This window comes from Schistocerca americana, chromosome X (assembly GCF_021461395.2).
Source record: "Schistocerca americana isolate TAMUIC-IGC-003095 chromosome X, iqSchAmer2.1, whole genome shotgun sequence".
Taxonomy (NCBI): domain Eukaryota; kingdom Metazoa; phylum Arthropoda; class Insecta; order Orthoptera; family Acrididae; genus Schistocerca; species Schistocerca americana.
The window spans coordinates 92,190,025-92,202,271 of NC_060130.1; the positions used below are offsets into that span (position 1 = coordinate 92,190,025).

Below are 12,247 nucleotides of genomic sequence, written 5' to 3' on the forward strand. Positions count from 1 at the left end.
TCTGCTGATTTCCATCCCATTCAGATAATTTCTTTGCAGTGCTTCTTTTTTTCCTCCCTCCTTCTGCTGTTTCTGTGTGTTCTCCTAATAAGAAAGTTCCTGATCAGCTCTGTTAACACCACCAATTGTATCGTTATCAGTTAAGGTGTCCTTATTTCGTCACTCCTTTTTGTTTGTATTATACGCAATGATGGGTTATGTTTAGTGCTCGAGATTGTTTTTTGTCTTGCCATTTTAGGATGATGGGAAACCTCTGATTTCCCCTATTTAATGTCTATGGCTGTAAAAATGGTTGGTCAATCTTTCTATTACTCAAAGAGCTCTGTAGGTATGTGTTCTTCATTGTTGCAAATAATTGGTAAGTTCAGGTGATGTGTAAAAATTGTCAGTTGTTACACATTGGCCTTTGTCTAATAGAGAATCCATTAGATGTAAAACGTTTTGCTAGACACGGGGCATTCCTCGCACTTATCCAAGTATGGCATACTTTTGCCTACGTAAAGTAAAGAGTTCTGTATTTAATAAAGATGTGATTCCCACAGAACAAACAATTTTATAACAAAGCAAGATCGTATACTGTTTCCAGCCAAGTCTTCCTGTGAATAATAATAAACTTACATAACTTTGGATGTGGATGGATATTTTGGTTGCAAGTGGAATTACCCAAAAAGTGCCAGTATTTACTAATTAATCTGTATCTTTTTTGTGGCATGACTTTCAAAATAATTGGAACACAATTTGTTTCATTTTTGGATCAGTACCATTCTTTTTAGGTAAATTGAGTATATTTGGTAGTAACAAAATATCTATGAGAACCTTCATTTCATCTTTACTGACATCCATCCACTTCTTTGAGCTACAATTCATATTTTTGGAGAATTTGGGGATTTCCTGGTATGTCTACTTAGTAGTTTCAGTTACTATAATATAAATCAGCATATTGTCAGAAATATTTCAAAATACTCAAGTGGTGCAGCATTTGTATCTAAATTTCTTTTAATCCTAAGGTTGAAGTAAAAGGGAAAACTGGTGGTGCAGGAGAAAAATTACTTACATGAATTTCATTCCATACATGACAGCTTGCAAATCCATAATCTTCGTTAGGTTCTTTACTGCTGTCCCTGAAGCTTTCCTCAGAACTGCCATTGTTACTTCCAAAATCTATAGCATCTTCACTGGTTTCATTATATACAGTATCATCAGCCTTGTCACTAGAATTCATAGCGCATTGTGACATTCTGAGAACATAAGCTCACTGTCAATGCTGCTGCTGCACAACTGAATGTAAATTGTTATGATCTTTTTTATTGTTGACATTCTGCAGGTTCTGAGTGATAATTGGAGGAATATTTTGACACAACTACATTATTCTATTGCCATGAGTGGTTTCAGACAATCACATCCATAATATGTTTGACACAATTTGCAGAGTAAATATGCTTTGTCTGACGAGATGAGTGGTTGTACTTTAGTAGGAAATCATGTTTAAGATTTCTCTTGCTGCTTTGATGTAAATTTCATAATATTGCTATAAATTCTTAGCAACAATTTGTTGCTTACAACTATGTGATGAAAACCATCATCAGATTAATAGTAAAAAATCGGTACAGGGCTACAGATAATACATAGTGCATAGTACTGGGTTGGTGCATAAGTTCGTAGTGTTTTTCCATAGGTTTAAGAAACACAACAGATACATACTACAGAGACTTTAGTCATTAGTCTTATATTCTCCTTCACAATTTACAACAGTCTACCAACAGGTAACTTTTCGATTCTGGAACTGTGATTTTGAGGCGAAGCCACGTTCGAAGCACATTTTCATCCAGAAAGGAAGTGCCTTGAAAGTTGTTGGATAGATATTGGAAGAGGTGAACATCTGAGAGCACAAGTTCAGGTGAGTACAGTGGGTGTGGAATGAATTCCCATCCCAAATCCTGTATAGTGTTTTTTGTCAGTCCAGCAGAATGCTGGTCGACATTATCACAGAGTAGCATCACTTCACGCAATCTACCTAGTTGTTGTTCTTGTCTGCAAGACATCTCAGTTTTTGACAATAAATGTCAGCAGTGTTGGTTACATTCGGGAAGCAACTCGTAGAACATCACACCGTCACCATTTCACCAGATGCATAACGTTTTCTTTTGTTGCATTGTTTGGGCTCATCCATTCCTTTCTTTTCCTTATGGGAGCTGGAAGACACCATTTCTCATCACCAGTAATGCTACAGGGAGTTGATGGTCTTTGATTTTCATGAGCCAGTTGATGATGTGCAACCAGAGGTGCACGCATGCCCATCCACTCATTTTTGTAATTTTGGTTTAGAGCAAGCTGTACCCATAAACCCGAATTTTGAACCTTCCCCATTGCAAGCAAATGTTGTACATTGGTGGAATGATCACAGTTCATCACATCTGCCAGTTCTGGAGTACACTGACGTGGATCATTGTGGAGTAATGCATTTAAACCATCTTCATCAAACCTCGAAGGTCTTCCTGAATGTGGAGAATCACTAATGTCAAAATGATCCTCCTCAAAATGAGAAAACAATTTTCTTGTCATTCTCAGTCCAGTGGCATTATCCCCATAGACAGCAGAAATGTTTCTGGCTGCCTCCGTTGCTGTTACCCCCCCTATTGGACTCGAACAGAAGAATATTTTAGAAATGTTCTGATTTCTTCACTTGGCACGCTATTTTCTAGCGTCTATAGCTCCACTCACTATCTCCAAATGACAATGTATAAACTCAGATAACAATAGTGAACTACAAATAAAAAATTACAATTGACAAATAAACCCATAGCAACCAGAATACCAACATGCAAAACAAAAATGCTGCGAACTTTTGCACCAACCTGATAGTAGTTAACTGACCACCAAGAAAAAACAGGAAATAAATAAAGGTACAGTGTGAAAATGCACCAAGGTTAAGGAGAACATGTCATACATAGGTATGGAGTCAAATATCGTGTCCATAAGACAGTGCAAAACTGAATCAATACAACACCTGCACCATTCAGCAAGACAACTAGGCCACCAGGTGGCGGCGGTACTGGTGAGCATTAATACTTACGATATAAATAAAATTATTATAGTCCCAGCAAGATGAAGATATGACCTGGAGGTAAATGCAAAAGATTGACAACATGTGCATACCATCAAGCAGCGGAAATATATTTTTAATTTTTTATTCTTATTTTTTTATATTTTCGTGGTGTAGACTTCATCAGCAACACTGGTCAATAGTATAAAATGACATCACTGAATGATGGGAATCATGCTGCACAATATCAATGACATAAAGTGAACATACAAACATAAATATGCCAGGGATCATCCAGATGAGGGAAGCTGAGTCTGGGGAGAGGGCAGGGGAGTGGGCTATGTGATCTGTTGGGAAGGAAGTTGACAAATTACAGACGTAAATAAAATAATAAAATTTGTAGGTAGAACTGCAGGAACATGATCATATATCTATGCACAGAAATTAACCCCGTAGGATAAAAACCATTGGGTTAAATAATCTCATTTAAATAGTTCCACATAGATTCATAGACAACACTGATCATTACTTTAAACTAACAACCTTATAGTACAACATACAATAGCAGTGACACAAAGTGAATACAGTTGTCTACGTCACGCAATTGTATATGTCGTCGTTGTATGCTGTACTATAAGGTTGTCAGTTCACGTTAATGACAAGTGTTTCCTATGAAACCTATGTCAAATTATTCCTATGTAATTTTGTAATCCAGTGGTCTTTATCCTATGGGATTACTTTTTGTACATTAAAGTATGGTCATGTTTCTACAATTCTACCATATATCTGTTTATATTTGTTTGATTTCCATCAGTCCATTGTTATTGTATGCTGTACCATAATATTACTAGTTTACATTAATGACCAGTGTTGCAACCCATGATCCACACTCTATTTGTAACTATTGTATGCTCTTGATTATTGTATCCTGTAATTCCGTCCACCATAATATTGTTAGTTTACATTAATGACCAGTGTTGCCTATGAAAGCTATGTTGAAATATTTCTATGTAATTATTTAACCCAGTGGTCTGTATCCTACTCTGTATATGAAAAAAATAATCGTGTTTTGCAATTCTACCTACATATGTCATTATTTTATTTATATGTGCCATTTGTCAATTTCCTCCCTGGCAGATCCTGCTGCCCCTAACCCCCCTCCGGTCTCTCCAGCCTCAGCTTCCTGCACCTGGATGGTCCCTGGCAGATTTACGATCATATGTTCACTTTATGTCATTGTGATGTACTGGAATTCCTGCTATTCAGTGACAGCATTCTACACTAATGACCAGTGTTGCTTATGAAGCCTATGTTGTAAAAGTACATATAAAAAAGTAAAAAAAATGTGAATGTATTTCCTATGCTTCATGCAGTGTACAGGCAGTTAATGTGTGTATATCTATTTTAATCTTAAGTGCTTTGTAGTAGAGAGCTTATTCATTATACTGGCTCATAGACTGGCCTTCCCCACCTTTACCTGGCAGTCTCCTATTGGCACCCCTTCCCTACAACTTGATATTTGATTTTGTGTTTAAGGTAGTTGTTATTTTATGATTTTTGATTTGTTGTACATTTGTTCCATAATTATTCACAACCTCCAGGTTGTCTCTCTGTCTTTATGGGATTATAATAATTTTATTTATGTCATAAGTATTAATGCTCACCAGTACTGCTACCTGGTGGCCTAGTTGTCTTCCTGATGGTGCAGGCACTGTGTTGATTCAGTTTTGCATTGATTGTCTTATGGAGGAGATATTTGACTCCTTATACACTACTGGCTATTAAAATTGCTACACCACGAAGATGACGTGCTACAGACGCGAAATTTAACCAACAGGAATAAGATTCAATGATATGCAAATGACTAGCTTTTCAGAGGATTCACACAAGGTTGGCGCCGGTGGCGACACCTACAAGTTGCTGACATGAGGAAAGTTTCCAACCGATTTCTCATACACAAACAGCAGTTGATCGACGTTGCCTGGTGAAACGTTGTTGTGATGCCTCGTGTATGGAGGAGAAATGTGTACCATCATGTTTCTGACTTTGATAAAGGTCGTATTGTAGCCTTTCGTGATTGCGGTTTATCGTATCGCGACATTGCTGCTCGCATTGGTCGAGATCCAATAACTGTTAGCAGAATATGGAATCGGTGGCTTCAGGAGGGTAATACGGAACGCCGTGCTGGATGCCAATGGCCTCGTATCACTAGCAGTCGAGATGACAGGCATCTTATCCGCGTGGTTGTAACGGATCGTGCAGCCACGTCTCGATCCCTGATTCAGCAGATGGGAATGTTTGCAAGATAACAACCATCTACACGAACAGTTCGACGATGTTTGCAGCAGCATGGACTATCAACTTCGGAGACCATGGCTGCGGTTACCCTTGACACTACATCACAGACAGGAGCACCTGCAATGGTGTACTCAACGACGAACCTGGGTGCACCAATGGTGAAACGTCATTTTTTCGGATGAATCCAGGTTCTGTTTACAGCATCATGATGGTCGCATCTGTGTTTGGCGACATTGCGGTGAACACATATTGGAAGCGTGTATTCGTCATTGCCATACTGGCGTATCACCCGGCATGATGGTATGGGCTGCCATTGGTTACACATCGTGGTCACCTCTTGTTCGCATTGATGGCATGTTGAACAGTGGATATTACATTTCAGATGTATTACGACCCATGGCTCTACCCTTCATTCGATCCCTGCGAAACCCTACATTTCAGCAGGATAATGCACGACTGCATGTTGCAGGTCCTGTACGGGCCTTTGTGGATACAGAAAATGTTTGACTGCTGCCCTGGCCAGTACATTCTCCAGATCTCTCACCAATTCAAAACATCTGGTCAATGGTGACCGAGCAACTGGCTTGTCACAATACGCCAGTCACTATTCTTGATGAACTGTGGTATTGTGTTGAAGCTGCATGGGCAGCTGTACCTGTGTACGCCATCCAAGCTCTGTTTGACTCAATGCCCAAGCATATCAAGGCCGTTATTACGGCCAGAGGTGGTTGTTCTGGGTACTGATTTCTCAGGATCTATGCACCCAAATTGCATGAAAATGTAATCACATGTCAGTTCTAGTATAATATATTTGTCCAATGAATACCCGTTTATAATCTGCATTTCTTCTTGGTGTAGCAATTTTAGTGGCCAGCAGTGTATATGTATGACGTTTTCTTCTTAACCTAAGTATGTTTTCACATTGTACTTTGATTCATTTCCTTTTTGTTCTTAGTGGTCAGTTAACTACTATTATGCACTGTGTATTAGTTATGGCTCTTTACGAACTTTTTCAGATTAATCTTATGATATGTGCACTCTCAACTGAAATGACAAATGACCACCAAAACAGGTGTAAAATTGGTAGTGTCCTCAAAATCTTTAGAAAACTATTCTTATAATTCTTGTAACACCACAGTGAATTCTTCAAAATTCGTGGTTTCTTAAACGTCAGTGAGCTTAGGATAGTGGGCAGTATTATTATTATTATTATTATTATTATTATTATACAGAAGTTGTCCCTTACACAATGCCATTTTCTTTTTAAATGTGTCCCCATGAAATTAGAAATAAATTGTTTCTCACTACGCAATGTGATACTGTGGGCAGTGTGCAGTAAAGTCCACTTAAAATGCTTTGTCTGCAGTCCATTCCAGACATTTTAATTTTTGATTCTGCTTTTCTTTTTTTGAGAAATTCGACAATAGTGAGTCTTAATTCAAAAAATCCTTCCTGTTACACCCCATGACTTAATCAACTTATTTCACAGCAATCTGTAATGTCTCCATACTTTTTCATTCAGTCCAAAAAAAAAAAAAAAAAAAAAAAAAAAAACCTGGGGATGTGGTATAGCAGTGACAGACAGTGATCCAGGTGGTAATAGAACGAGAGTGGTTGAGATGTGATGAAGGAAGTATATGATATATGAAGTTAAGCTGGGTGCAATGGGGTGGTATTGGTTTTCCATTGGAGTGTAAAACCAACTGTTTTATCTATCCCTCCTGTAAACGCATCTCCCATCACATTCCCTTGTTGCCACTCCCTCCTGATATTACCTTCCTCTCAGTTGGACTGCAGCAGTGGGACAATGTAACTGTGTGTGTGTGTGTGTGTGTGTGTGTGTGTGTGGTTTTTAATGTTACCTCTGAGGAAGGACACTGTTCAGAAGCTCAGAAGTGGTTTCAACTTGTTTGTACCTATCAGCCGTTCAGCAACTCAGCTACATGGTGAGTTGTTCAATTAATTCCTTTCATTATTAGTAGTGCTGCTTAGACTTGAGCATAATATAATATTGAACAGTATAAACCTGTTACAAAGATTTTGAAATAATCCTAACTTTGAAATTGCCTGAATTCCTGCTAAAAAGTAAATGTGAATCATACTCAGATTAAATAATCAAATGAAATAGAGAGAAAATAAAAATACAGGAAAGCAGCCTTGAGTATGCTTTTAAGTATTAATTATTTAAATAAATTGCTAGACATGTTTGCAGTAGTGCACTTGCCTAAATTATTTTTCCAATAAAGCTTCTCAGTAATATGATGTAGGTACATGTAAGACTAAATAATCAAAGTACGAGATGCTAACACACACACACACACACACACACACTCTTTCTCTCTCTCTCTCTCTCTCTCTCTTTTCCGTCTCTCTCTCTTTTCCCTCTCAGTAAAGACATCAGTACTGCATATTCTTTATTCAAGCAAAGCCAAAGCAACAATGAATGCATGATGAAGCTCGTTAAAGTGCAAATAGTTCATATACATTGTGTGAATTTTTTGAAACTTGACAACAACATATGTCAGATGTCAGTTTCACTTTAAGACACGTAAATGTACATTCCTTGAAACATATATTTTTGAAATATGTATTTGGCACCTTTTTGGTCTGTTTGCACCTATTAATACTTCTTGAGGGTGCTTATCTAAGAACACACAGCAAATTTTGGAGTTAAATACAAGAATCAGTTTAATATCTTAATTGTTCATGATTACTACATGTTAAGTGTAGATAATAGACATTAATTTAAAAAATAAAACAGTAACTAAATGATTTTTGTATTAGAAAATGGTTACATGCATAATAGCCAACACTTCTCAATTTCAGGGCGAGATCAAGAATCCTGGAGCAAAGTGAAGCAAAAGACAGAGAACGCTATGTTGTAAAATTTATAAAAATCATGAAGCATCTAAGAAAAATAAATAACTTCAATTCTTATCTGGCACTATTGTCAGCTCTAGACTCTGCACCAATTCGTCGGTTAGAATGGCAGAAGCATATCACTGAAGGCCTTAAGGAATACTGTGCACTTATTGATAGTTCATCCAGCTTCCGTGCATATAGGCAGGCACTTGGTGACACACAACCTCCCTGTATTCCATACATGTGAGTATTGTAATCTTTCCTTAATTACTTTTCTCTGTTTAACTTCCTAGTTGACATAAAAATTCCTTTTATGTTTCATTCCAATTTAACTTAAGTGATAGTTGTGAAAGTTAAGAGCCTCAAGGTCATTACCTCACTTACATTATCATCATCCCCATCATCATCATCATCAGTAGCAGTCATTTGATGCCTAGTGATGGACAAAGGCCACCTCTAGTGTATTACAGTCTTCAGCTGTATGTATCCACATTGCTCCAGTCAAAATTGTCTATTCACCTTCTGTTAGAGGGTCACATTGATCTTTTCTGATCTCTTATAAACCAGCCAAAAACTTTCTTGCTTTATCTATCTCCCATTTGCCTGGCTACATGACCAACCCATTGCCATTTCATTTTCTTTACATGTAATGTCTTCCTCTCCATTGAGTTCTCTGATGCATTTGTTTTTCCCATGCCTCTGCAAGTAATTCCTAACAAGCATCTCTCCTTTGTTCATAGAGCACCCCTCAGTTTTTCAATGGTTTTTACCATTAAAAGTCACCTGCTTACAATATTTGAAATGTGTAATAATATCAGATCATCATCATCATCATTTCCTTGAGGCCTTAGTCTCACGGCAATGCGGGGTCGGCCTGGTTACTATTGATTTGGTAGTGTTAGTTCCAGAGGGTGGCCGGATGCCCTTCCTGCCGCCACCCCGAACCCCCCCCCCCCCCCTCCCGGGATGGAAGATGTGTACCCTAGGTGTCTGCATCTAGTGTAAGTCCTGGAATAGCGTGAACTTGTTTCAAATGTCTGCGAGTCATGTAACTGAGGCAGAACGTGGGGACCAGCCTGGTATTCACCTAGAGGGATGTGGAAAACCACATCCAGGCGGGCCGGCATACCAGCTCTCATTGTTAATCCACTGGGCGGATTCGATCCGGGGCCAGCGTGCCTACCCAAGTCCAGGAAGTCGTGCATTAGCGCTCTTGGCTACCCTGGCATGTCTGTAATAATTTCAGATATCAATAAAAATTCCAAAAGTAATGTCACAACAAATTTCCAATCTCAGGGTTTACAGATTCGTGTGATGGGTGTTTTATCATGAAAATGGAGAGGTGTTTTATGGTAAAAAAATAGGATACTGTAGCAGAATGAATTTATTTTACCCGTATAGTGGGAAACGTCATCACCGATAAATTTGCATTGTGCAGGACATCTTAGAAACTTCCAGAGACAAAATAGCTAAGGTAATGGTAAAATTACTTTTGGTAACATGTGGGCCATCAAATATTTATTGTGTCACCTGGAAACATGATTTATGTGTGAGAGAGCCCATATACGACATGGTGCTAGAACTCTCATACTGTTGGCTAGGAAACGTGTTCAGATAGCTTACATTTAGAGGGTAGTGAAATCTGCACTGCCAGAAAATATGATATTGATACCTTTGGGAATAATCAACTACTTTCAGTTGCAAAATCCACATTTTGGTGGTGATGCTCATTGTTCACTACAATTTTTAAATGAAAAACCATTTGCAATGACATAATTTTCATTTGTTTGGTTGAGTCATGCCTCAGTTTGACTGACATTACTATGTTTCTGAAAAATAAATCAGTATCTTCACCTCACATCTGGTTAAAGTTCTTAATAGTATTTTCTTTTTTGATACGGAAAACTTCCAAAAGTTCTAAAATTTATCATTTCGCTTCTGCCTTTTAGTAGTTGATAGGAGAAAATCAACAGTTGTATCTTCATTCTCTGTCAAAGGAAGGTCCACTGTGATAGTTTCATCATCTGCATGTTAATGAGTGCTGACATCGGAATGATGAAAGTGCGATATACTTCTCCGAAGTAGCTTCTGATGAAGTTAACTACAATTTTATGATTATGAATCAAAAATAAGGGTTGAAACAATAGTCAACAATAATTCTTTCTTTCTTCTGGCCCAGTCTTCCAAGAAATGTTAATATATCAGCCAGTGGCCATTTCTTACATTGACTTGAAGTAGGAGATCCAGTTACTTTTCCTTTTTTTAATCATTTTTAATAGGTATGTTTAACATTCCTCCATCTTCTGTTAAAATCTTCACCTGCAGTGTGTCAGTATTATTAGCAGATCATTACATTGCATCTTAGTCTAAATTAAACAGTGCAGTTATGTATAACTTTCAATCCCCAAATGCATCTCGGTCTTACTTTCTGAATTTTAATTTTATATTGTTTTGCTTCTAGGTTTATGGTAACAGGAGAGTCATTTAGATCATAAGCTTTTGCGTTCAGAATATCACGCAGTTATGTCAACGGAATAGTACAAAGTACACTGTCAGTTCTTATAAGGAAATTAGTACCTCTGTTTGTGCAGCTATCCTTACCTGATGATTTGAGGACGAAGTCTGTAGAATTTGAACAGCAATATTTCCTATAATTACAAACATTTTTTAATAAAATTATAAACAGCCAACCAGTTGCAATGGATAAAGAAATTTTTTACCTAGGTTTCGACAAATATAAATTTGTCTTCTTCAGAAGGTAACCTAAGGGCAATGAACATCATAGCTTATGTTAGAAAAAAGAATAAATTTTAAGACGAATTAGACAACTCTTGCATTACAGAAGTATGATAACGACGACTGGTACTTACAATTTTACGTTGGTAAGGACTAATGTACCATCGCTGTTTTTACAATTGTTGGCATAGATCCATGTGTCAAAAATAAAATATAGCCCTAGAATTAGGGTTTGCCATGTTAATAAAAAATAGCTCATGGATCTTGCAGAGCTTGCAAATGACTGAGTGTAATCGGCGAGCGTAGTTACTCTGAAAACAGGGCAGGTGGCGCTCGTGCCGAGAAACGTGTGCCAATAGGCGTACAAAGGCAACGTGTAAATTATCAGTATTAATAACATCCTTAGGTAGAGTAACACTAAAAAAAAGGAAGGAAATTAACACTCCCATTATAACAGTATGGGAGTATTGGTACAAATACTGTAGCTATACATCAAAAAAGGCAGGTGGTGCTTACACCGAGAAACTTACGCCCAGTGGCATATACAGTCAAAATATATAAGAAATTACATTACTATATTAGTGAAGCTCACAAACGGTACACGTGTCAGAAATTTAAAATTGACAATAATGGCTCATGTAAAGAAAGAATTACAAACACTGGTACACAATCCTGTTAATACACATTCGCAGGAAAAACAAAACTTTAGATCCAGGCAAAATCACATAAGGGCCGATGTAGTAGCAAACGTACATCATGACAAAACCACCATTACATAAGGGGTAGTGAGCTTAAAGCACTAAAGGTGCATCATAGCTTCCTAAGGAAATAAACCACTAAGGTTACCAGCATTAATGTTATACCGTAAACAGTACAGGATTAAAGCCTTCGAAATATTGTCCACAAGTAAGGTTTAGTTGGTTGTTCAGTATATTACCATCCTTGAGCTCAAGATGTTTGAAAATTTGTAACTCTTCCCTCGTATCTAATCTACGCCCTTTGTCTTCTCTGTGTAGGATAACAGTGTCTTCTAAATGTTTTGGCGTATGACTGGCTATCAGGAGGTGTTCAGCAAAAGCAGAATTGTGTATATTCACTCCTTTTTTACCTAATAGGTGTTCTTTATATCTTGTTTTCACAGCTCTGCCTGTTTGACCAATATAATATGAAGGACAGTCATTACAGGTTAGTTTGTAAACCCCTGAATTGGAAAACCGATCGCCGGTGATCTCTACTGAATGTACAAGATTTCCCTTTAAACTGTTATCTGTAGAGAAGGAGACATTACAGTTACATTTTTTCATTAGA

General features: G+C 37.6%; 1 protein-coding gene across 1 annotated transcript in view; it reads left to right on the forward strand.

The window, feature by feature from the left end:
• The window catches only part of LOC124554975 (guanine nucleotide-releasing factor 2), a 364,194-nt gene that overhangs the window by 325,256 nt on the left and 26,691 nt on the right, over nt 1–12,247 (forward strand). Inside the window, exon 16 of the mRNA XM_047128714.1 lies at nt 8,168–8,446. Coding sequence (XP_046984670.1) covers nt 8,168–8,446 — 279 coding nt within the window. The remainder of the gene's footprint in view (nt 1–8,167; nt 8,447–12,247) is intronic.